The sequence below is a fragment of the Rhipicephalus microplus genome, chromosome X (assembly GCF_043290135.1).
Source record: "Rhipicephalus microplus isolate Deutch F79 chromosome X, USDA_Rmic, whole genome shotgun sequence".
In the NCBI taxonomy this organism is placed as follows: domain Eukaryota; kingdom Metazoa; phylum Arthropoda; class Arachnida; order Ixodida; family Ixodidae; genus Rhipicephalus; species Rhipicephalus microplus.
The window spans coordinates 422,876,682-422,904,301 of NC_134710.1; the positions used below are offsets into that span (position 1 = coordinate 422,876,682).

Below are 27,620 nucleotides of genomic sequence, written 5' to 3' on the forward strand. Positions count from 1 at the left end.
GCCTTCACCAGTGCCCAGTACCTTGAGTTTCTAACTCGAAATAGAATACGCCGCATGCTTGTACCGCCGTATCAACGTGCCTCAAATGTTGCAGCTGAACGAGTTGTACAAAGTGTGAAGAACAAACTGAAGAAGTCTGGTTCTGGGACCTTCCAAACGCAGATCTCCAGGTTTCTGTTCCACTATAGGACCACACCACATGAAGTGACAGGTCGGCCACCGTGTGAACTTTTGACAGGAAGAATGTTCAAGGCTCCGTTGGATGTCCTCAGGCCAAGCCTGCAGGCATCTGTATTCTTAAAACAACTCAAGCAGAAGTTGTATGCTGAGAGAGAGTCCCGTCATAACTGCAGCCAGGTGATGACATGTACGCACAAAACTTTCGCAGGGGTACACCCTGGGTGCCTGCCAGTGTTGTGGACGTCACTCCCGTCATCAGCCAGTGTCCGTTTTGAATATGGCACCTTGGGAAACCGAAACAGCGACCACTTGTGCCTTGTGCAGACAGAAACATTGGCCTCTCCTGAAACTGCTATCGCTGCAGCTCCACCACAGATTGAGCCGCCGCTTCTCCGTGCACCAGCCGTTCCGGAAGTGCCTCATCAGGAACAGCTACCTGGAACTAGCTTCTCTGGGAGTAGCTGTGCCACAGAGAGTGACAGAACTGCGCTCAACAGTGGTGTGCATGTGAACAGTGACTCTGTCGTGCCTACGCCTAGCACGTCGAAGTTGCCACGTGGCACGAGGACTAGGAAACCGGTAAATAGGTACTCCCCGTAGTCTTCCTCCTAAGAAGAAGAGGAAAGTTACAATTTTGGCTCAAATGCAGTGCCCCCACGCGGCGCTGATAGTTGTGTTGAGCCGTGCAAGCCTGGCACAGCGTGGAGGGGGGTGGGGGGGATTTGGAAACAATAAAGGCAATTCGTTCTGGGCAAAGAGCTCAACATGTCTCATGTTCTTAGTGGGTCTGATGGCCTACTGTTCAAGGTAGTCAGTACCGCCTGGCCATCCGTTAGATTAGCCATCCGTTAGATTGATTTAATTGATTTGTGGGGTTTAACCTCCAAAAACCACCATATGATTATGAGAGACGCCGCAGTGGAGGGCTCCGGAAATTTTGACCACCTGGGGTTCTTTAACGTGCGCCCTAATCTGAGCACACAGGCCTACAACATTTCCGCCTCCATTGGAAATGCAGCCGCCGCAGCCGGGATTCGATCCCGCGACCTGCGGGTCAGCAGCCGCGTACCTTAGCCACTAGACCACCACGGCGGGGCTAATCTACACATGTAACACCGCGTTACTGTAGACAATCATCTTCGAAAGCCATGTTGCACAGGTGATAATAAATTGTGAGTGTCTAAATAATCAGAGAGATGCTTGCACAATATATGCTCAAGCAGTTCAGAGCAGGTACTTTTAAGAGAGATGAGCCTGTAGTTACCCACTTATGAAGTGCTCCACCTTTTATGAACTGGAATTCATTTAGCTTGTTTCCAGGCAAAAGAAAATGTGGCCTGGTTAATTGAAGAAATAAATTTTATACAAGAGAACATTGAAGATACAAATTCGTAGAGAGCATGCAAAATATTCGTATCATCCCAAATTAGTATAGACCCTGTGGTGACCTCGCTACTCACCATAGCGCAAGATCACCACAAGTTCAGGCTTAGCAAGCCACAGGGCCAAGTATCCGTCACCTACTCACGTGTAGCGCATCGCTCCGAATGCACTCAATTAACAAAGCGTTGATTGCGGCACGACAAAACAGACAGTGTTCGATTGACAGTAATAAACAAACACTTTATTGTCTTTGGCGGCACCCCAAACAACAGTACAACGTCCGCTCAAGGGACCCGAAAAGCAAAGGCTCCCGCACGCGGAACGTTCGCGACAAAGGGAAGACCGCGAGCACGTCGAAGCTGGCAATGGCGAACTTTGACACTTTGGTCGAGAAAAGGTCGCTCCCAGCTATGCTGCACACTCTCACAATGCCATCTATCGCCATGTGCCGTTACCAAAGCATGGGAAAGAAAAAGAAGTGGCCATATGGCAGAATGCCCGCGAAATAATCACGCACGCACCTTAGATCGCCACATCCCAAACTCTCCCAGAAGCATTCTTTTCACCATGACCTGTCCACGTCCACAGTGATCTCTTCTCCTACTGTCATGCGTTTGTAAGGCACGACGCCGTACAGCATTCACTCCCGCCCACGGTGGTGAAATGAGGAGAAAAGTAGATGACGAGCGGCACAGGTGGCTGGCACGATGTGGTCTTATTAGACCGCATAAAATCGGCACACGTGGACAGCAATCATGAAATGCGTGTATCTTGTCAAGTTCCATAGCCTCAAATACGACCAGCAGAGCAGACTGAACCGGCTCAACCACTTGTCGAGAGGTTCACACGAAGTGTACGATGCCTAAGACTTGCATTGTGAATCAACTTATGAACCATCACTCATTGCTGACTTATTTACTTGATGAAGTGTGGGGGCGGTATTGTAGTGCCACGAAACGACGCTTCTGTGTGTGATGCTAAAGGCACACATGGGAGGAACCATGTGACTTTTCTTCAAGAGCTACGGAGAAATAAAAGTTCAGTTGTTTGGGATACGTGTCGCTTCCACTCTCTCATCTCTGCCTAGCCGCACAGTCCCACAGGAACGAAGAACAGGAGCGCTTCTGCTTCCTTCTTGTGCTCAATAGCTTTCGAGACTATCTCGTCGACAATGTTCATGCCGTGTTTCAGAAGTGGTGCATGGAAATTCCGTTTTCTTGGGGTGTCTAGAGTGCCTGCTACAGCCTCTCGAAGACAACATCCGGGGGCTGTACACAAAGTGGGTGGCGGCAGATGACAGCGATTTTACTCCAAGTGTGGAAAAGGAAAAGGAGACTCTTTGTGTAGAAGTCCCGTATTCTTGGATTGATGAAGCATGGAGTAGCACATGATCTCCAAAGAGGTGGTCACCAACAGCTTCAAGAAGACTGGCATAGCAGACACACTGGGCGGAATGGAAGATGACCTTCTTTGGGACTGTAAAAATGACAATGCTGGTTCCTACAGGCAATCATGTGGCGATGACACTGATTCCAAAGAGACTTTAAACTCTGAATGAAAGTTAAGGAGCCAGTGAATGAAAAAATGAAAGGTCAATGGGCAACACATGTACTTCTTGCCTAATTTGTGTGTTTATTACAAATATAAGCCTGACTTTAATATTGTCTTTGTTTATGTTTATTTATTTATTTATTTATTTATTTACAGGATACCTGCGATGCCTCGAAGGCTTTACCGCAGGGGAGACATGTTCAGTATCACATTCTACATATTTCACAGTGACAAAAAACAAAAAGATATGAAACAAGGTTACCATGAAGGAGTGCTTTACTGTTATCAAACTAACACAAGCCTCTGCGATAATCCTACAATTTCCTATCAATGTATAAATGCCAATATGTTTCCCTGATGGTCAGACTATTCAGGACTGCAACTGTGCTCACTGCTATCAGCGTGCAGTGAGTATTACTTTTACCTTGACTTTTTATTTTCTGGACACAAGTTCGCCTAATAATGACTTTGTAGGGGACAATGTGAGACGACGTCGAAGCAGCCAGCAAGGCAAGCCACAACGTTGGTGATATACACACGCGACTCAAGTTTGGGCTTGCTTAGATTTCGGCCTGCTGATGTTCCTCGGCCTCCCATTTTATCAGTACGTGAATAAATCATGTGACATTTGGTGGAGGTGTGTGAACTCCCGTACGAACCTGGAACTTTACTCCCGTAAGCTTTCCCCTCTTCGTGACACCAACATGTCCACCGAGCACTCCTGGCCTTTTGTTGAAATTACTGGCTCAATACCACGGGCTCTACCGCATTCTCTACGGTGCGTCACCAGTCAATTATGAGATTGAACTTTTGACACAGTCTGTTGACTTATGTCGTCGTGGTCAAGAAATTGTAGATGTTAGTCGCCTGAAGCCGTATAATGACCCCGCTATAGTGACTATGCCTTAAATCACCAGCATGGCTACGCTCTCCTCTGGGGGCCAATGTAAGAAACAATGCGAGAAGACGACAAAGCAGCCAGAAAGGCAAGCAGCAGCATTGCTGATATAAGTGCGCAACCCAAGCTTGCTTGGATTTTAGCCTGCTAACGTTCCTCAGTCTGCTGACGTTCCTCAGCCTCCCAGTACGTTTGTGCATGAATAAATCACGTAACAACTTTTATGTCTAACAGTCCAACCTTCTTCACTGACACAACCTTGTAAAAATGGTAGGTCTACTTAATGCATAGAACACAGAACTTTCGGCATTAACTTTTCTACATGCAGAACTTCGAATGGCTTCGTTGAACTTAAAAACATGAAATATCAAAGCACTGAGAATGCTCATGGAAATGGATGAAGGCTAGACACATGATCTACCTGAAGGAGATTGGCGATCTTGCGCTTGTTGTAGGCTGTATCCTCGTACAGGATTGCACGCTGGTCTGGGTGGGAAGAACTGTTTCGTGCAAGGCTCTGGCTGTGAATCCTGCACCATCAGAAGTATAACAAAATTTTATAAGCAAGCTGTCTAAACATACCATGCTAAGCACAGCCTCATCCTTTCTCACACCATCCTGTTAGTACAGTGATATCTGGCCAAGTGTTTCAGGTAATGTGAATAACCCCCAGTTGTCATTTGCTTCCCCTTCTTTCCCCTGCACTACACCTTGGCTATGAACAAATATGTATTACTTGCCAAACGAGCTCGGCAGGGTGGTGTCTGATCTAGGCCCTAGTGCACGGGCATGTATTTATTTAAACACTAGATCGATAAGAAATCAAATGATCCGCCTCGAAGAATACTATGGTGAATTTTCATTTCAGTTCTTTCGCATCATGCTCACAGAAACGTGGAGTACTGCGAACATGACGTCTCTAAAATGGTGGGTATCAAACCAATGATCTTAATGGAGAAGAAGGTCACAGAGCCAGAGTTTCGACACTAACAGATCGGCATAGTAAATGTCAGATACTTGATTACATTTTTGCTCACAGGCTCCACCGTGAAATACTTTCCGTACTAAGTGACCATAGATTATTTAGTGTCTCTTACCCGCAACCAAATTACAATTCCACAAAATTTCCAGACTTTTATGACCGATTTCTAGTAGATATTTCTAATGTAAAGTGCGAGATGAAATCTGCTGTGGATTTCATATTCATATAGGCAATAGCAATATCACTTCTATGAACTTTGAAAACATTATCCACTCGAACCGTTCCATCAATGTCATTAATCAACCAACACGTGTAACAACTCATTCCCAGTCTATATTAGATCTAATCATTACAACGCTCACAATCACGAATGAATTCGGGTGTATCGTCATGTGATACTGGTGATCATTTGCACATATTTTTGAGCTCAGGGAAATAGCGCATGTGTGCATCTACAATTATTTTTTTTTATCAGTCACTTACAGAATTGGCCCTCACCTCCTCTCGTAAAACACTAAGAAGAAATAACTGAGATGTAATTCAAAGAGCCAGTAGCCTTAGGCAAGCATATTTTTCAATGAATGATTCATTCATTGAAGCATCCAAGCAAATGTGTGAAAATGAAATGCACTTTCATATAAAAGTGTGTAAGAAAAACAGGAAAACATGCAAACCATGGATAACGCCAGAGTTGCACAAAGAGATTAATAAGGAAAACCAGTTATATTAGAATTTTATTGCTTTTCGTGGTCCAGAAGATTTCGAAGTGTTTAAACAATACAGAAATACATTAACTAAGAAGCTGTGATTAGCAAGAAATTGAGCACTACGCATCTGTTCTAGAAACTAAAATGGAAAGACACGATGCGTTTTGAAATAAGTTGAATACCTACTTGAATACCTACGAGAAAAGTGTGACACATTGAACTTAAAAGAGTCTGCAGTAAGCATTCTGGTGCAAAACTGGCAAAACCACTCATCATTTTTTAGCCATTGCCCAAATATCATCTGCTGTACCTGTTTATTTAGAACAACAATCTGAGAATTCCCTGTTCTTGCACCCCGCGACATCAAGTGAGATATTAACCGTACTTAAAAGCTTGAAAAGTAGTAGTAGTAGTAGCGGCGACGTGGACGGTGTCCAGGTACGACCAGTGAAAATGGGTTGCAGATATCCTAGTGCCCGTTTTTGTTTGTATATACAATCCTTGTTTGGATACTTCCATGTTTTCCAGTAAAATGCATATTGCAAGAGCAGCAATATTGTATAAAAAAAGGTTATCGTAATGAATTAGAAAATACAGACGGATCTCTATATTGCCAATCTGCTCAAAAGTCTTCGAGAAGCTAATACAAAAGAGAATCATAAAATTCCTCGAAAAAAAAAAATTGGCAGCATATCCACGGAGTGAATGATGAAGAGTGGGGCAAAGCATTTGTCCGTCCATTCGTTTTTGCTGCTGTCCGTTCATGCGTCCGTCTGTGTGACCGTCTAAGCGTCCATCCGCCCGTCCGTGCGTGCGTCTGTTCGTGCCTCCGTCCCTGCGTCCGTTCATGCATCCATCCATGCATCTGTCTGTGTGTCCGTCCATCTATTAAACACTCCAATTAGCACCATCTCTCATCTTTTCATCATATGTTCCCCATATAAAAGCACCGCCATCCAACGGACATTCCAAAAACTAAACGAGAGGTGGCACACGCACGCTTTTTTACGGCTTGCGCTTCGGGTCTACTTCCCACCTTCAACCACCTCGAGTTCATGGTATATACTAGTTCACTGTATTCATGGCACTGCGGCCCAACACTCGCTAAACCTTTCTAAAACCAAGGAGGTTACGCCCAGCGAGTATAACGTAGCAACCTTTTCCTGTCAGATAGTGCTCAATGTACATGCCAATGGCTGCTAATGGGAAATGAGAGACAGGAGAATTCGGCTTTTACTTTCTTACGGCTTGCACTTCGTATCTACTTCCCACATTTAACCACCTCGAGTTCATGGTATATACTAGTTCATTGTATTCACGGCACTGCGGCTCAACGCTCGCTAAACCTTTCTAAAACTAAAGAGGTTACACCCAGCGAGTATAATGTAGCAACCCTTTCTTCTCAGACAGTGCTCGATGTACATGCCAATGACTGCTAATGAGGATCGCAGTGTGCGCGTTAACTAAAAGCCGAATGCTCCTGTCTCTCATTCCCCATTAGCAGCCATTGGCATGTACATTGAGCACTACTTTTTATTGATCAAAAGCGCACAGAAGAAATCTCTCACCGGCACCACCTTGGAGGTCGAAATGTTATACTTGTTACACACTACAATGGCTACGAGGGACGAACGGGTGCCACTATAAGGAGCTTTGCCCCTAAAAAAAAAAAAAAGACCTGCTTATCGAGTAACAATTCAGTTTCCATAAAAACAAATCCACACAGCTGGCATTGCTTCTACAGAAAGAGTATACAGTCGATCCCAAATATATGGCACTCGAAGAGGATCGTGAAATGTTTCGATATATTGATCATTGGAAATGCCAAATATGCACACTTTAAGGCCTAAATTCAAGTATTTCAAGTCTCAGAAATCGTTTCCATATCAAACTCGAAAGGGATCGTGAAATGTTTCGATATTGATACACAACAGCCGGTACAGCCTGGCTGCAAGAAAGAAAAAGACGATGTTGGTGGCTGGTTGTTGATGAACTGTCGCCACCTTGTTCGCCGAGCACGGTGCATCGTATTTAATTTATTAAATAAGTTACTCGTAATATTATTGGTAGAGATGGACGACTCCCGTACCTCGATGGAGACACGCAGCGGTCGCAACACCGAAGACTCTTCGGCTACTTCAACTGCCAGTGCCTCATCCCCACCAATCTCTCGATCCGAGTCGACAACCTACGTCACCCTGCACCCCTGCGGGATCCTGGAACTTTCTCCGCTGACGATACCATCGACGTTGACTCCTGGCTGCACCGGTACGAACGAGTCAGTGCTACCCACCGCTGGGATCCTACGCTCATGCCCGCCAATGTTGGTTCTACCTCGACGGCACGCCGCGGACATGGTTCGAAACCAACAAAGCCGAAATTACAAGCTGGGATCTTTTCAAATCGAAGATCCGTGATTTTTTCGGCGATTCATCTGGTCGTCAGCTCGCTGCCAAGAAGACTCTCGCCACTCGCGCCCAGACATCTACTGAATCGTACGTCTCATACATTCTTGACGTCTTGGCGCTTTGTAGCAAGGTCGACCAGCACATGTCAGAAGAAGAAAAAGTTAATCACATCCTCAAAGGGATTGCTGACGATGCCTTCAACCTGCTGGTTTTTAATAATGTCACGAGCATCGACACGATCCTGACAGAATGCCGCCGTCTAGAACAGGCTAAAGCCCGCCGCGTCACTCAGGGCATCACGCGCCTGCCGAACACAGCTGCTACTTCCTCTTGTGATGACGCCGTCCGCCCAGTTCCCCGATGTGACAACCTCACCTGCATCATTCGTCGCGAGGTCGAGGCAGCCCAATCAGTAGCTACTCCGATTCCAACGCCTGATCCTTCACCGACCACAATCTCACTGATACAAGCCGTCGTTCGTCAAGAATTATCGAACGTCGGCCTACACCCCATTAAACCAGTCCACTCTGCCGAGCCGTTTTATCGTCGTCCCTCCACTCCTCGATTTGGTTCCAACTACTCTCGACAGCGCAATTTGTCCGAATGGCGTACACTGGACGACAAGCCCATATGCTTGAACTGCCGACGTGTCGGTCATATTGCTCGCCACTGCCGCAATCACTGGGCTTCACTGACACACTATGGGCCTCCTACCCAGGCCACTTCTGTCCACCAGTCGTCATCGACATTTGATTTTGATTCCCCTATGCCGACCACATCCTCTGATTCTGCCGCACCTCTGACGAGACCTCGCTACGCCCGCTCACCATCCCCTGCTCGCCGTCAATCTCGTTCGCCCCCACAACGCCGTCCTGCCTCTCCGACCTATTCGCAGCGCCCCCGACTGGAAAACTAGGCAGTGCAGCTTCTGGAGGTGAAGCTGCATTGACGATGACCTCTGCAAGAAATCCTCGTGTAACATTACCGACCACCCGGAATCTGTTGAACGTTACTTTAGACAATGTACCTGTGCGCACGTTGATCGATACCGGCGCGCATGTGTCCATAATGAGTGCTGCTCTTCGTCGCCGCCTAAAGAAAGTTATCACACCCGCCTTGAACCGAGCCGTTCGAGTCGCCGACGGGGGAACTGCCGCGATTATTGGCATGTGCTCTGCCCGTATGACTATCGCCGATAGAAGCACTGCTGTTCTTTTCACCGTTATAGAAAATTGCCCTCATGAAGTAATTCTAGGCATGGATTTTCTAACCGCTCACTCAGTCCTTATAGACTGTTCAGCCGGCTGTCTTGACCTTGAAATGCCTCTACTTTCTTATCTGACCAACCCACCCCAAAGTCGCCTTTGCTGCATTGATTTCGCACGCCTTCCGCCTAACTGTGTCACACATATCGACCTCTTCTCTGCACCACCTTTACCTGACGGCGACTACATGGTGGCCCCAATTCATGCCGTGATGCTTACACATGGCGTCGCTGTTACGCACACCATTTTGACAATAGTTGAAAACCGCACATGCCTTCCTATTGTCAATTTTGCCCTCACTGCCCAAATTCTTCCACAAGGTATCTCCCTGAAGAAATTAGTGCTCTACAAGACCATACGGTTGAACCCTTCAGAGTGGATGATTGCTGCACCTCAGACCTGAACCAACTCTATCATGTTCATCGGGCGTCAGCGTTGACCCCATGGTACCATCAGACCTCGTTCCTGATCAAGCGGAAGCCCTTCGTCACGTCCTGGAGTCCTATAGTGACATTTTCGACTTTGCCAGCACGGCTTTAAGCCGAACGAGTGCTGTTACTCATCGCATCAATACTGGTGACGCGAGTCCCATTCACCGACGTCCATACAGTGTTTCTGCGTCCGAGCGCACAGTCATACAACAGGAAGTCGAAAAGATGCTTGCAAAAGACATAATCGAGCCCTCTTGTAGCCCCTGGGCTTCTCCTGTCGTCCTGATCAGAAAGAAGGATGGAACATGGCGCTTTTGTGTAGATTATAAGCATCTCAACAAAATCACAAAGAAAGATGTTTACCCGTTGCCTAGAATCAACGATGCCTTAGACTGCCTTTACGGTGCTAGGTATTTTTCCACTATCGACCTTTGATCTGGCTATCGGCAGATCGCTGTGGACGAGATGGACCGTGAGAAGACCGCATTCGTCACTCCTCACGGGCTTTATCACTTCAAAGTTATGCCCTTTGGTCTCTGCAATGCGCCGGCCACATTCGAAAGAATGATGGGCTCATTGCTCCAAGGGTTTATATGGTCAACCTGCTTATGTTATTTAGATGACGTTATCGTTTTCTCGCCTACATTCGTCTCCCATCTCAAGCGTTTATCGGCGATTCTTGAAGTTTTTCGTCGAGCCGGACTTCAACTGAACTCGTCGAAATGCCACTTTGCTCGTCGTCAAATAACCGTACTTGGCCACATCGTCGATGCCGCAGGAGTCCACCCGGATCCCGAGAATATTCGCGCCGTCACGGACTTTCCTGTTCCGAAGTCAACAAAGGACGTTCGCAGTTTTGTGGGCTTGTGCTCCGACTTTCGACGGTTTGTTAAGGACTTCGCCATCATTGCACGCCCACTCACAAACCTCCTGAAGAAGGACAGCCCGTTTTTCTGGGGCACTGATCAAGCCTCATCTTTTTCCCAGCTCACGAAGCTCCTTGCAACACCGCCGATTTTAGCTCATTTCGATCCATCAGCTCCAACCGAGGTTCGAACTGACGCTAGTGGGCATGGCATCGGGGCAATGCTATTGCAACACCAACGCGGACATGACCGTGTTATAGCATATGCAAGCCGACTGCTATCTACAGCCGAGTGCAACTATTCAATCACGGAACGTGAGTGTCTCGCTCTTGTGTGGGCAGCCCTCAAGTTTCGCCCATACTTATACGGGCGTCCATTACATGTAGTCACCGAACACCACGCGCTCTGCTGGCTGGCCTCACTCAAGGATCCCACAGGACGCCTCGCTCGTTGGTCCCTATGATTACAAGAATACATGTTCACCGTATCGTACAAAACAGGGCGGTCACATCAAGATGCGGATTGTTTATCACGCTACCCTGTGGAAGAGGCTGCCCATACTGACACCTTTCCAGACCCTCTGTCTGTGACGCAGCTACTCAACCTTGGCCACGAACAACGCCGGGATGCTTCCCTGCGAACCATCATTGACAAGCTTGAGTCAATGCCTCGCGATGCATCTCTACAAATGTTCCTGGTAAAAGACGGCATTCTGTATCGCCGTAACCTCAATCCATATGGCCATGACTTGCTCCCCATCATACCAGCACATCTTCGTGCGACTGTTCTCAACCAACTTCATGACGCTCCTTTGGCGGGCCACTTGGGCGTCTCTCGCACATACGACCGTGTACGTCGTCGTTTCTTTTGGCCCGCTCTGTTCGACGCTACGTCGCCGCTTGTGAGCCCTGCCAGCGTCATAAAAAGCCATCTTCCCTACCAGCTGGATTCCTTCAGCCGATCGACATTCCCATTGAACCTTTTTTTCGAGTTGGCCTCGACCTGCTTGGCCCATTCCCGATCTCCAGCTCAGGCAACAAATGGATCGCTGTTGCCACTGACTATGCGACACGGTACGCTATCACACGAACACTTCCGACGAGTTCCGCAACCGATGTGGCGGACTTTCTGGTATATGATATTATTTTAGCACACGGAGCTCCACGCCAACTTCTCACTGACCGGGGCCGGACCTTCCTATCAGCTGTCGTTGATGAAATCCTGCGCTCTTGCTCTGCCAAGCACAAGTTTGCCACTTCGTACCATCCCCAAACGAACGGTCTTACGAAGCGCCTCAACCGCACCATTACCGGCATGCTTTCTAAATACGTAGCGGCCGACCACCAGGACTGGGACGTTCATTTCCCATTTGTGACATTCGCATATAATTCGTCACGTCACGACACTGCTGGCTATTCACCATTCTATCTTCTATACAGCCGAGAACCCGCCCTACCATTTGACACCTTGTTGCCCTCGGTCACTGAGTATGCCGGCAAAGCCATCGCGCGAGCCGACCACGCACGCCAACTCGCCCGCAGCCGCCTGCAGGCCTCACAGGAGCACCAAAGACAGCTCTACGATTCTCATCATCAAAACGTGCACTTTTCACCGGGTTCCCTTGTCCTCCTCTGGTCCCCCACTCGGCGTGTAGGACTTTGTGAAAAACTGCTGTCACGCTACACTGGACCATACCGCGTCGTTCGCCAGGTGACTGACGTTACATACGAGATCGTTCCAGCCGATTCAAAATCATCATCGTCACCTTCTAGCGACATCGTGCACATAGCTCGACTCAAGCCTTATCAACCTCCTTCTGCGGCATCAGAGTTGCTCAAGCACCGAGACGGTGCTTCCACCGCCGGGGGTTATGATACACAACAGCCGGCACAGCCTGGCTGCAAGAAAGAGAAAGATGACGTTGGTGGCTGGTTGTTGATGAACTGTCGCCATCTTGGTCGCCGAGCACGGTGCATCGTATTTAATTTATTAAATAAGTTACCCGTAACATTATATTGATCATTCGAAATGCCAAATATGCATGTTTTAAGGCCTAAATTCAAGTATTTCAAGCCTCGGCAATCATTTCAAGTGCTAACAAAACGATTCAGTCACAGTGTATGAAGACGAAGGTGTGAACTGCAAGTTACCGCACATTATTTCGCATGAAAATAGTTAGTAAACTTGTGCTTCTTGTGTGCCGTCAATTTCGAGTCATCCTCAATATACCTGAAGCTTTTCGAATAAGCGAATTTAGCTCTTTAGGCCACAACAGCCTTGATCGATGCAAAATTTATTTATTTATTTACATACCCTAAGGACCCGGGAGGGCATTACAAAGGGGGGATTAGGAAGATTTTCAACATGTGTAAGATACATTAAATGATCAGAAGCATCATTATATAAAGCTTAAATGGAAAAAAAAAGTACACACAACAGTGGTGATAAGGATAATAAAGAAACATATATATAAACTCTGCAGAAGAAAAGGTACGTTAATAAAAATAGCTCCAGGTAACAAGAGTAGGTGCCAATAACACACACAAAAATATTCAAGTAATTCACATGAAGAACACCACTGCATAATTACATTACTGCATAATTACATTAATCGATTGGAACTTCTAAGAACATTTTTACCGCTTTCAGAAAGGATGATGATTCTGTTAGAGGGGCTACATCAGCTGGCGAGGAATTCCAGTTGGTTATTGACAGGGCTAAGGGCGAGTTTTGGTATTTTTTGTTCTCAAGAAGATGGGATTAACTTTTTTAGGGTGATCAATACGGGCAGAAATGTGTGATGGCGGGAGGATATGCTTGCGCGCAAACTGGGAGTTGCTGTGGAAGAGTGAAAATTAGATAGCCTTGCAAGTTTACGGCGCGTGGCAAGGGAGGGGAGATCAAGCGATTTCAGTATGGAACTCACGCTTTCATACGGTGAGTATGACGACGTTATGAAGCGCGCAGCTTTGTTTTGAAATGATTCAACCAGGTAAGTTAAATTTTCAGTGTGACGGTGCCATATTATTGAAGCATACTCCAGCGATGGTCTTATCAGGGAAACGTATCAATGCAGTCTGGTTTCGTTGTTGGCAAGGTATAATCGCCTTTTCAGGATGCCAAGTTTTTTTATTGCTTTAGTAGTGATATGTTCAATGTGAGTGGTCCAGTTTAGATTGGCTGTGAAAAATACCCCAAGATATTTAAAGGATTGTACTGAATCAATTCGAATGTCATTTATGGTGTATGACTTATAAGGTATAATCGCCTTTTCAGGATGCCAAGTTTTTTTATTGCTTTAGTAGTGATATGTTCAATGTGAGTGGTCCAGTTTAGATTGGCTGTGAAAAATACCCCAAGATATTTAAAGGATTGTACTGAATCAATTCGAATGTCATTTATGGTGTATGACTTATGCAAAGGAATTAGAGCAGAACTAAATTCCAAGTGCTTAGTTTTCCCTATATTAACTTCCATCTGCCACGTGCCGCACCACTCAGCCAGTCTATCGAGGTCAGATTGTAAAATGGTATTATCGGCAGGGCAAGTTATTTCTTTGCAAATGATGTACTCGTCTGCAAATAGCCGAATTTGCGAACTTATGTTACATGCTATGTCATTCATGTATATTAAGAACAAAAGAGGACCAAGGACCGAGCCTTGGGGAACACCGGATAAAACGCTAGTAGGGTTAGAGATGTAGCTCTTTAGTTTTACAGACTGGAAGCGGTTAGTAAGAAATTTCAGTATCCATTGTGTTGTATTGTTTTCAAGCTTCAGATTGCGAATTTTTAGTTCTAAACGTTTGTAGGGGACCCTATCAAATGCTTTTGAGAAATCAATAAATATGGCATCGACACGACGGGAACAGTCAAGTGCAAAATGAAGGTCAGTAATTAATTTGAAAAGTTTCGATTGACATGAGAAATTTTGACGAAAACCGTGTTGGTTGTTTAGGAGCAAGTTATTTAAATTAAGATAAGCCATTATATTTGCGAATAGAATATGTTCGAGAAGTTTGCAGCATATGGACGTCAAAGAGATTGGTCTGTAGTTATTAGGCTGAGTATTATCACCAGATTTGAATATTGAGATTACGTAAGCAGATTTCCAGTCCTCTGGTAAGCAACCAGTATCTAAAGATTGTTGAAAAATTAACGCGAGCAAAGAGGCTGAGAAGTGGCTGGTTAGTTTTAAAAGCTTAGCGCTATTATTATCAGGGCCGGGGCTGGTTTTAAGAGCTAAACGATCTATTGCACAAGCTACACCGTGTGCAGTAATTGTGATAGGAGAAAATTGATTAGAGATAGCTGTGGCAAATTTAGGTTGCTATCGAGCAGTCTCTCAATTGTGTGAACTTCGGAAAAAAAAAAAAGTTAGGTTTTTCAGCACAGCCGGCTAAGCTCTGGGTGTTCCCATCCTCTCCACAGAGTGCTGGCATCGACTCTTTTCTTGGGATTTTCAGTGCTTCAGAACTTCTTAGGTCAGTTTTGAACATGTTAGGCAGCATGACATTGTAGTACCTTCTTTTTCGCTTCAGAAATTGCAGCTTCTGTTTGTTCGGAAACGTTTTTATAGTTCTTCCAGTCCTCCGACGAGTTCGTTCTCGATGCTTTAGTGTACGCTCTTTTTTTTTTTGTATTAAGCCATCTTTTAATGTCACGGGTGAACCATGGATCGTCCGCTCTTTCAGTTATTGTAATCACCGGCACACAAAGACGTTCTATTTCTTTTAATTTGTCGCGGAATAAGCACCAGTTTTGTACAGTAGACTGATTGGGAAAGTTAGATATAAATTCATCCGAAAAAGATTTTGGCAATCTGTTAAGCTTATCAGTGTCTGCGCGTGCGTAGTTAAGTATATTTTTTCGGACGTTTGTTTTCTTGGCATGCGGGAGAGGCAGAGAGCAGTGAACTGCCCTATTATCACTTATTTCTTCCAAGATCTCAACTTTAGTGCTGTCGGGATGATAGGTTATTATAAGGTACAAAATATTGCTGTCACGTGTTGGTTCCTGCACAATCTGTTATAGATTGTGATAATGGAGAAGGCGCAGAAAGTTAAGCTGTTCATGGCGATTAGGATGAGCAGAGACAGATAAAGTGGACCAGTTGATTGAAGGATAGTTAAAGTCGTCACCAAGTATTAGAAAACAATTAGGAAACTTGAGGAGAATGGAATCAATGGCTTCCTGAAGAAGCTCAACGAAATCCTGCCGGCAATAAGGGGGTCGGTAACAGGCACCAATTATGCAATGAATGTGATCGAAATATCATGAAACCCAGACAATTTCAAGAGGGGAATCTGAGGGAAGAAGCGATGGTTGATAGATAAGATTTCTTTTATGCCAATAATAACGCCACCACCTCGACAACCCATTCTATCTTTACGAAACAGAACAAACGATGATGGAAACGAAAGTTCGCTGTTCGTTACGTCCTCGGTCAACCATGATTCCGTACCTACGACTATATCAGCTGAGCACGTGTACATGAGGGCGTTTATTGCATCAAGCTTTTTATAAACGCTGCGAAAATTAAATAAAAGTAGTGAGACCAATTTTGACAAGTTTGGCGTGTGGTGACGTATTTTACAGGGTCATTCAGGAGGGCTTTGTTTATTTGTTGACACCATGACAACGCAATCATTTACCAAGTCGTAACAGAATGTAGAACCATGCATCTGAAGCTTGTTAAAACGCACCGTATATTTTTCATCGCCTTTTCGTTGAGCCTTAGCGTAGTCGCGTAGCTTCTTTCTGGCAAGTTGGACTTTTGGCGAGAAATCTTCCTCAAGCCAGACTTTGGGCTTTTGCAGGTCTGTCAACTTTGGGGCGCTAGACAGAGTTTATAATTTTGATTTGAAGTTCAAAAACTTCACTGTGACAGGGCGGTTGAAGTCGGGTCGGGGTTTTCCTAATCTATCAGCACGTTCGATGTCACCAGCCTCAATTTTCAGATGTGTTGAAAAGAATTTTTCGACTATTCTTTTGGACTCTGCACACCCTTCGTGCTTTTCTTCTGGAAGGCCTTTGATTATAAGGTTATTTCGCCTCATTAGATTGTTCATATCGTCCACGACGTCGGCAAGACCTTCGTTCGTCTTGCAAACACTTTCTTTTACTTCCTGAACAGTGTCGATGACAGTTTCAACGTTTCATGTCAGGTCCGATACTTTGTGAACGGTGTTTTCTAGGCTTGAGAGGCGGCACTCAATGCTTGTGATCTGCTGTTTGGTTTCAGTTAAGCTGGACGTGGTTTCATCATGACATTTTTTTTAGCAAGCTGAGAACATCCTCGATCTTAGGACCGGGATTTGCCTCCACGTCGCCAGCACAAAGCAGTAGCAATGCGAGACACATTGACAGCAAGAGAGTCGAGGGCCTAGGGCTGAGTACATGGATAAGACCTGATCCGGCAGAGAAACAGCTGCCGAAGAAACATTTAGGCATTCGGCAAGCAAAGAACAAACCAATGCGAGCACGATAACTACGCACACCAATAGCCATGTTCAAAAAGAGGGATCTGCAGGCCACATAAAATTCAGTAGCAGCTATAACAATAAAAATTCATGCCTAAAACGGTAGAAAGCAATGGTTAGACAGTTGCCACTTGTGGCCGCAAATCCAAAATGCAGAAGCAATCTTTGAAGCACTGCAAAAGGTTGGTTAGCAGCGGTGGACAAGGTGTTGGCATATTCATAGCCGCACGGCTACACTTTCACAGCACCGGCCGCCACAATCTCAGCATCGATGCAGTAGGACACAGCTATGTCGTCATCTGCACCGATGAAGTCACTCACTGTCGGAAATGGTGCCCGAAAGCGCTTATGAATTGCAGAATTCACTGAAGTATCGTACCTCGTTCTCAGCGGTAGTTAGGCACTCAAAGTGGTCACCTATCCCGCAAAGGAAGTTTACAACGGTGCTTTACTTGACGTCGCTCCAAGCGCAAGTCATAATCTTTATTGCTAAATGCATGTCAACATTCTGTTCTACTCCCAAATGAAGATTTAGTCAGAGCGAAGCGAAAAGTACACAAGTCCACAAGGCGCAAAAAACCATGCCGAGTTCCCACCGTCGACACGTTGGCAATATCGATGTCACTTGTGGCTTTATATCCAGCAGCAGCTGCCTTCAGTTGTTTCGATGTGAAAAGCTAGAAAAAGTGCAGCTTCTAAGACACGAGTTTTAAAACCGAAAACACTAAGAATGAAGTTGCACATCTGGAAGGCCATGCTTTTGAGACTAGCATGCCATTGCTCTAACAACACGGCGGCACCGCTGTGACAATGTCACTGACTTTCCCGTTCCTTGTGCAGGCTCTAGCTGTGTGCTTTTGGATCAGCGCTGCTGAAACTTTCATGGCAAATGGACGCTGCCAACCTGCATCGCCTTCGCTTCTGTCAAACGACATCCTAGGCGCAATCTTGGATGACAATCTTCTGCGGCGGCTGCCACACGTGGAGTATGGCTACAGAGCATCTTCTTCACGCACCGTGACATCACCAGCACATCCCGGACCCGCTGGCTTTCATGCTTTAAAAGGGACGCTCGCTTCTGCAAGCATCAGTGGACACGGCGGCACCGCTGTGACAATGTCACCGACTTTCCCGTTCCTTGTGCAGGTTGGTGATCGAAAATGCTGTTTTCGTAGTGATTACCTGTGCTTAGTGGTGTTGCCGTGTCCACATACTCTTCTTTGTTGTTTACGTGAATGTTCTGCCGTTGCCAGCTTGCTAGTGTCACTTTCTGGTGATGTTGAAGAAAATCCCGGGCCTATCACTGAAGAAAAGCTTAACGAAATAATTAAGACACAAAAAGCGGTCCTGGAGAAAGTAACCAAAATAGAAAAAAACCAAGCATCTTTTGAGGCTCGGGTAGGTAGAAGGCAGGCTTTCGAAAATAGAGGAAAGGCTAGAAATTCTGGGCGAAGCCCTACTCAGGCTTGCTAGCCTTGAGAAGTTTGCCAGTGAAGCCGAAACCTCAATAGCAACTGTTAGTCAGAAAGTTGATGAGTTCGTTACTAAGTCGTGCACCGACAGAAATGCCCTCCTCAAGCGACTTGACGATCTCAAAAACCGCTCTCGGCGGAATAATCTTATTATCAGAGGGATAAAAGAAGACATGAATGAAACTGAAGATGTTTTACGTGAGAAGGTTAACGTCGACGTTTTTGATAAGCTGCTAAACCTTAAAATTAACTTAGTTGCACGAATTCATCACTTAGGAGCAAAACAGGGGGGCAAAGATAGGCCCATTATCTTGAGAGTTTCAGATTTCAGAGATTAGACTAGTATCCTACGAAACAGCTTTAAATTGCGTGGTAAGGAGGTCAGCATAAAGGAAGATTTTTCTAAACGAGTTGTTGAGATACGCAAAAGGCTGTGGGAGTCTAGTGCTGAGGAGAGAAAAACGGGGGCCAAGGTTAAGCTTATTTTTGACAAAATGAAAATAAATGATGTGGTGTACGGTTGGAATGGGGATACTAATATGAGGTACATATGTAAGACACCTCCCGAAACAACTGACAGGCGTCGTGATGGCGACTGACTGTGTCAGAGTAGTTTTAACCGCTTAAAGTTAATAAATATTAATGTCAGAAGTATTATGAATTAAATGACGGATTTTGAGGCTGTGGTACTAGAACACAATCCCGACTTTTTAGTAATGACCGAAACATGGTTGAAGAAAGATGTACTGGATGCCGAGGTTACTCCTCCCGGATACGAAATTGTCAGAAGAGACCGTGAAACAAAAGGAGGAGGTGTGGCCATTTTAATTAAATATAATATATTAGTTAGTGTTCTTTCGCATGCTATTGATATTGAAGCTCTTTGGATTAAAACCACGCTCAGTAATCGCTCGGTTTACATTGGTGCTATGTATAGACCTCCGAACTCTCCAGTGAATGCACTTGATAACTTAGGAAGCTTTATGGATTCCCACCTGAAGCATGATGATAATATTGTTACGAGTAACTTGTTCAATGATCTATTTACAGCGCACAGAAATCGACGAGCAAGATGGCGCCAGACCAGCATCCAACAAAACTGACTTCGTCCTCCTCTTTCATGCAGCCGTGTTTAGCGGCTGTTTTGTATCATAAACCCCGGCGATAGAAGCACCGTCCCGGTGCTAAATTTACGCAGATGATGTCGAAGGGGGGTAATAGGGCTTTAGCCGAGACACGTGAACGGTGTCGCTCGGAGCTGACGACTTTGTCGGATCGGTTGGAACAATCTCGTACGTGACGTCTGTCACTTGGCGAACGATACGGAATGGTCCAGTGTAGGGCGACAACAGTTTTTCAGACAGTCCCACACGCCGAGTAGGTGACCAGAGGAGCACGAGAGAACCCGGAGAAAAGTGCACGTCCCTATGGTGAGAATTGTAGAGCTGTTGTTGGCGCTCCTGTGAAGCATGTAGACGGTTACGGGCGACTTGACGTGCGTGGTCGGCGCGGGCAATGGCTTCCCCAGCATATTCAGTGGCCGCAGGTAGTAAAGTGTCTAAGGGTAGAGTTGGGTCCCGGCCATATAGTAGGTAGAAGGGTGAATAGCCGGCAGTGTTGTGACGAGATGAATTGTAGGCGAACGTCACATACGGCAAATGAATGTCCCAATCATGGTGGTCTGGCGCAACGTATTTGGCAAGCATATCCGTTAGGGTCCTGTTAAGGCGCTCCGTGAGGCCATTTGACTGGGGATGGTACGAAGTAGTAAATTTGTGCTTGGTATGGCAAGACCTCAGGATTTCATGAACGACAGCTGATAAGAACGTGTGGCCACGGTCGGTGAGAAGTTGACGGGGAGCACCGTGCACTAATATGTCGTACAGCAGAAAGTCCGCAACGTCGGTAGCGCAGCTGGTCGGGAGTGCTCGTGTGATTGCGTACCGCATCGCGTAGTCCGTGGCAACAGCAATCCATTTATTTCCGGCAGTGGAGAGTGGAAAAGGGCCCAACAGGTCGAGACCAACTCGAAAGAAAGGCTCGTTGGGAACGTCGATCGGCTGAAGGTAGCCGGCTGGGGGGGGCAGACGGCGTTTTGCGACGCTGACAGGGCTCACAAGCGGCGACATAGCGTCGAACAGAGCAGGCAAGTCCAGGCCAAAAAAACCGACGTCGTACCCGATTGTATGTGCGAGAAACGCCCAAATGGCCCGTCATGGGAGCGTCATGAAGTTGATGCAGGACAGTGAAACGCAGGTGCACTGGGATGACAGGAAGTAAGTCTGATCCGATGGAATCAAGGTTGCGGCGATATAGGATCCCGTCTTTCACCAAAAACATTCGTAGGGACGGGTCAAGAGGCGTTGACTCCAGTTTGTCAATGATGGCTCGTAAAGAAGCATCCCGACGTTGCTCTTCGCCAATGTTTAACAGCTGCGACACGGAAAAAACGTCCGTGATAGCGTCGGTATCGGTTGCTTCGTCAACAGGGTAGTGGGATAAACAATCCGCATCCTGATGTAATCGCCCTGTTTTGTACATTACAGAGAACGTGTACTCTTGAAGGCGTAGAGCCCAACGAGCGAGTCGTCCCGTGGGGTCCTTCAGGGAGGCTAGCCAGCAGAGCGCGTGATGATCCGTGACAACACCGAATGAGCACCCATACAGGTATGGGCGAAACTTAGCGACTGCCCATACAAGGGCGAGGCACTCGCGCTCCGTGATGGAACAGTTGCGCTCGGCTGGAGATAGCAGTCGACTTGCGTAGGCTATAACACGGTCGTGTCCGCGTTGTTGCTGCAATAGCACAGTTCCTATGCCGTGTCCACTGGCGTCCGTGTGAACCTCGGTTGGGGCTAATGGATCAAAGTGAGCCAAGATTGGTGGCGTTGTAAGCAGTGTCGTAAGTAGCGAAAACGATGACGATTGGTCATGGCCCCAGGTAAACGAGGCGTCTTTCTTCAAGAGGTCTGTGAGTGGGCGCGCAATGGTCGCAAAGTCCTTAACAAAGCGTCTGAAATATGAGCACAACCCCAAAAAACTGCGGACATCCTTTGTGGTCTTCGGAACGGGAAAGTTCGTGACTGCGCGAATTTTCTCTGGGTCTGGACGCACGCCTTGGGCATCGACAAGGTGACTGAGCACGGAAATTTGACGACGAGCGAAGCGGCACTTGGAGGCGTTAAGCCGGAGTCCGGCTCGACGAAAAACACCCAGAATAGCTGACAAACGATCAAGATGCGAGTCGAATGTGGGCGAAAAGACAATAACATCGTCAAGGTAACACAAGCAGGTGGACAATTTCAACCCTTGGAGCAATGAGTCCATCATTCTTTCAAATGTGGCTGGTGCATTGCAGAGTCCAAAGGGCATCCGCTTAAACTGATAAAGACCATCAGGAGTGATGAATGCGGTCTTCTTGCGGTCCATCTCGTCGACGGCAATCTGCCAGTACCCTGACCGAAGGTCAATAGTTGAAAAATAAGTGGCACCGTACAGCCAGTCGAGGGCGTCGTCGATGCGAGGTAAAGAATAAACGTCTTTTTTGGTTTTTTGTTAAGGTGACGATAATCGACACAAAAGCGCCATGTTCCATCTTTCTTTTTAACAAGGACAACTGGAGAAGCCCAGGGGCTGCATGAAGGCTCGATTATGTTTTTTGCAAGCATTTTGCCAACTTCATGTTGTAATATTGCACGCTCCGACGCAGACACACGGTAGGGGCGTCGGTGAATGGGGGTTGTATGGCCAGTATTTATGCGATGGGTGACAATGGTCGTTTGGCCTAAAGAGTTGCTGGCAAAGTCGAAAATGCTACGATAGCCCTCAAGAACGTGGCAAAGTGCTGCAGCTTGCTCAGACGTGAGGTCCGATGACACCATTCGCTCAATATCGGCACCCCAAGAACGTGATGGAGTGGAACCACTGATTGAGCTGCAGCAATCGTCAACTCTGAAGGGCTCGACATGGTCATCTTGGACAGCAGAAATTTTGGCCAGGGAGATACCCTGTGGCAGAGCTTGGGTGGTGAGTGAAAAGTTAACCAGTGGAAGGAAGGTGCGGTTTCTCTTAATCGTCAGAATCATATGCGGCACAGCAACCCCGTGCGTAAGCATCACTGCAGGAATCGGGGCCACCATGTGATCGCCATCAGGTACTGGCGGCGTGGAGGAAAGTCGACATGTGTGACAGAGTTAGGAGGGAGGCGCGTGAAATCAATGCAGCAGAGGCTGGTTTGCGGTAGGCTAGGCGGGTCGGAAAAGAGGGGTAAATCGAGATGAAGAGAGCCAGCTGAGCAGTCTATGAGGGCAGAGTGCGTGGCTAGAAAATCCATACCGAGAATGAGCTCATGAGGGCAATGTTCGATAACGGCGAAAAGAACGACAGTGCTTCTCTCGCCAATAGACACTCGCGCAGAGCACATGCCAAGAATGGCGGCAGTTCCTCCATCAGCGACTCGTACAGCTCGGTTGAGGGCGGGCGTGACAACTTTTCTAAGTCGGCGGTGAAGGTTAGCACTCATAATGGACACATGCGCGCCAGTATCTATCAATGCACTAACACGAACATTGTCGACAGTAACGTCCAAAAGGTTCCGGTTCGTTGTTAACGTTAATCGAGGATTTCTCACGAAGGTCGTCAACTCAGCTCCACCTCCAGAAGCTGCACGGCTTAGTTATCCGGTCGGAGATGCTGCGAATAGGTCGGGGAGGCAGCACGGCGTTGTGGGGGCGACCGGGACTGACGACGAGCAGGGGACGGTGACCGGTCGTAGTGAGGTCTGCTCAGAGGTGCTGTAAGAGCGGAAAATGTGGTCGGCGTTGATGGAGAAAGTGATGGGGACGACTGGCGAGCAGAAGTGGTGTGATACTGAGGTGCATAATGGGACGGTGGAGCCCAGCGGCTGCGGTAGTGACGTGCGATATGACCAACGCGTCGACAGTTGAAACATATGGGCCTGTCATCAAGGGTACGCCATTCGGACGGATTGGGTTGTATGCGAGGAGCAGAAGGGGGACGAAAAGAAGGCGCAGCAGAGTATACGGCAGGAACAGGATGTAGGCCGACATTCGACAGCTCTTGACGAATGACCACTTCTATTAAAGCGATCGTGGTCGGGGAAGGCGCAGGCGTCGGTAGTGGCGTGGCTACCGGTTGTGCTGCCTCGACCTCTCGACGAATGGTGCATGTGAGGTTGTCACATAGAGGGGCCTGGTGGAAGGCGTCGTCACACGAAGAAGTGGCCGCTGTGTTCGGAAGGCGCACGATGTTTTGGGCTACACGGCGGGCTTTAGCTTGTTCGAGACGTCGGCATTCTTTAAGGATGGTGTCGAAGCTCGAGACGTTAAAAACCAGCAGGTTGAAAGCATCGTCGGCAATGCCTTTCAAGACGTGGTTGACCTTTTCGTCTTCCGACATGGACTGGTCGGCCTTGGAACAAAGGGCCCAAACGTCGAGAATGTAGGAGACGTACGATTCGGTAGAAGACTGGGCTTGTGTGGCAAGAGTCTTCTTCGCAGCGAGCTGACGACCAGATGAATCGCCAAACAGGTCACGTATCTTTTCTTTGAAGAGATCCCAGCTCGTTATGTCAGCTCCGTGGCTTTCAAACCATGTTCGGGGAGTGCCGTCCAGGTAGAAAAGCACGTTGGCGAGCATGAGCGTGGGATCCCAGCGCTGAGTAGCACTGACGTGCTCGTACCGCTTCAGCCAAGTGTCAAGATCGATCGTACCATCACCGGAGAAAGTGCCGGGATCCCGGAGGTGCAGGAGTGTGACGTAGGTGGTGGCTTGGACTGATGAGGGCGGCGTAGAGGAAGTACCAGCAGTCGAAGCAGCCGAAAGGTCGCCGATGGTGCGACCGCTGCGCGTCTCCATCTAGGTACGGGGGTCGTCCACCTCCACCGATAATGTTACGAGTAACTCGTTCAATGATCTATTTACAGCGCACAGAACTCGACGAGCAAGATGGCGCCAGACCAGCATCCAACAAAACTGACTTCGTCCTCCTCTTTCATGCAGCCGTGTTTAGCGGCTGTTTTGTATCAATATTATCCTTATAGGAGACTTTAATCTCCCTGGAATTAATTGGTCGACGCTCACTTCAGAGGGAAGCAAAGTCATTAAAAGTGATCAGCTGCTAGAGCTCGCTTCCTGCTACGATCTGATTCAGGTCGTCTCATCTTGTACGCGTGTGGGTCCAACCGCTTCTTCAGTGCTTGATTTGATGTTCTTATCTGGATCACTGCTCCCGTTTCTTGGTATGTGTGAAATTGAGGACGGTCTTTCTGATCATAAAATGGTTTTATTGTCTTTAGATCTGTATGTCAATGTCATGCACAATGCTGAAAAACTTATGATACCAAATTTTAGTGTAGCAAACGACTTAGCCATACTAGAACATCTGGAGCAGTCATATTATTCATTTCTGGAAATGTACCGAACATCTCGTTCAACAGAAGAACTGTGGCGGTTTTTTCATTCTACAATAATGTTTTGCATCCAACAATTCATTCCCAAACGTCGTAAAAATGTTAGAAAATGCAATCTTAGGATTACGCGCGATATAATACACGCTAAAAGAAAGCTTAAACACAAGCGAAAGGCGTGCTCTGTCAATCCAAGCATTGAAAAAAAAAGAAGAACATCCAGATTTTAAGTAAAAGCCTCCGGCAAAGTGTGAAGACTTCTAAAAATAAGTTTTATAACTCAACGTTGAAACAATTTCTGAAAGAATCCCCAGACAAATTTTGGAGGTACGTGAATCCTTTGACCAGGCCGAGTAGTATGCCTAATCATAGAAGTAGCAAGGATCAGGCAGAGGCGTTTAATTCCTTCTTCTCGTCAGTTTTTACAATCAATGATAGTATTGTACTCAACATCAGCAATTCCTTAGATAGGATTCCTATCTAGAATATAAGCATCACTGAAGAGGGCGTTCCAAACCTTTTGCTTCATATAAATACCAAAAAAAGCCCTGGTCCTGACAATATTCCCAATGAATTCCTTTATAGATATGCCGAATGGTCATCGAAATTTTTAACATTAATTTTTCAATCATCCGTTAATAGTGGCTCTTTTCCCAGTGCTTGGAAACGTGCAAAAATCGTGCCCATACACAAAGGGGGTTCCGCATCTCACGCTAGAAACTACCGACCTATATCGCTTACAAGCACCTGTTCAAAAATATTAGAGCACATTGTATCAAAGCACTTGCTAACCTATCTCGATGAACATAATTTAATTGTTTCCTGTCAGCATGGTTTTAGGAAAGGGTTATCCACCGTTACTCAGCTTATTGAGCTTGTACACGACTTATCTATCACAGTTAATACCCGTGGTCAAACTGACATAATATTTTTAGACTTCGCAAAGGCTTTTGATAAGGTGTCGCACAATAAGCTCTTACTTAAAATCGATAGTACCTTTAAAAATTCTGTCCTCACCCGGTGGTTAAGTTCCTATCTTGCACGCCAAGAACAATATGTCCAACTAGGGCACCACCAATCTGGTTTATCGCCTGTGGTATCTGGGGTGCCCCAGGGTAATGTTTTGGGGCCCCTCTTGTTCCTGGTGTTTATAAACGATCTGCCAAAAAATATTACTACCCAAATAAGAATGTTTGCTGACGATTGCATACTATACAAAAATGTACAGTCACCGAGCGACCAGGCCGAACTTAATCTTAACTTAGAGAGAATTAAAAATTGGTGCGATCAGTGGCAAATGCAGCTCAACCGAACAAAAACTGTTTTTATGTTCATTTCTAGAAAAAAGTATATACTTAGTTATCCGTACAGTATTAACGGTCACGAACTTGCTCAGGCTAAGCAATATAAATACCTGGGTCTCATATTTACACCCGACTTGCGTTGGAATCTTCTTGTAGAGGAACTTTGTTCCAAAGCTAACAAGCTGTTATGGGGCCTGAGACGTAACCTCCACTGTGCCTCTCCCGAAGTTAAAACTATAAACTTTGCTAAGACCCATAATCGAATATGCTAAAGTAGCGTGGGATCCCTATGCCCAAACTAACTGTTTGAAACTTGACAAAATACAGCGACTTAGTTCTAGGTTTATATTTAATAAATACCGTCGTTTCCATTCACCTACCGAATTATGCAAACTTGCAGAGCTTCTACCTCTACAAAAACGCACCGAATATGAAAGGCTGAAATTCCTTTTCATGATAGTTCATAATCACGTTAAAATAAGCTACGACAGGTACTTTGAAATCAAAACACAAGAAACGTCAAAACACACAGTATGAACATACCGCCCCCCAAAGTTCATAATGACTGTTTCAGGTACATCTTCTTCCCCAGGGCGATTCAGCAGTGGAATTCGTTACCAGATTCGGTTGTAAAAATTAATTCGCTTACTGACTTTTTAGAAGCAATAAAACATACAGTGCACTCTGATACCATGCACTAAGATTGTGAATATGTGTGAATTACGTGCTTTGTAACTAGGCTATGATATTTATTATGTGTTTTATTATGTGCAAAATATGATGTGTATTTCGGCAGTGATGCTCTCTTTTCTTATTTTTCACTAACTTCTTTGTAATCTATATGCTTAGCCATTATGATATATTTGTTGTATGTGCTCTGAAATGATTTGTTCTAGTAGTGAAGGTTCTTTTTCTTATGTTTCTCTTATGCACATTTCTGATTTATATGAGTCAACTCCACTACTGTAATAGCCCGCAAAGAACCGACAGTATCAATAAATAAAATGAATGAAACAAGGAAGGGAATGCGAACATTGAAATGAGATCGCTGAGTCACTTTGCATTCTCATTTTGGTGCCCTCGGCAATCAGTCTTTTGAAAAACACTATGCGTGCATTCTAAAACTTGTAGATCGTGCATCAAACATACTCGCAAGTGCCACGCAATGAACCAGATCAGCGCGATAGAATAACACCTTTTTTTTTTTTTTTGTCGCCTATGCAAAAGAATAGGAACTTCTTAGATTGCGGCTGAAAATTGATCA

At 46.2% G+C, this 27,620-nt stretch overlaps 1 protein-coding gene across 2 annotated transcripts in view; it reads right to left on the reverse strand.

Annotated features, from left to right (window-relative positions):
* The window catches only part of LOC119160937 (DNA mismatch repair protein Msh6), a 619,403-nt gene that overhangs the window by 273,556 nt on the left and 318,227 nt on the right, over positions 1 to 27,620 (reverse strand). For both annotated transcript variants that reach the window (XM_075880344.1, XM_037413220.2), the window contains exon 20: positions 4,434 to 4,542. In XM_075880344.1, the coding sequence (XP_075736459.1) occupies positions 4,434 to 4,542 (109 nt within the window). The remainder of the gene's footprint in view (positions 1 to 4,433; positions 4,543 to 27,620) is intronic.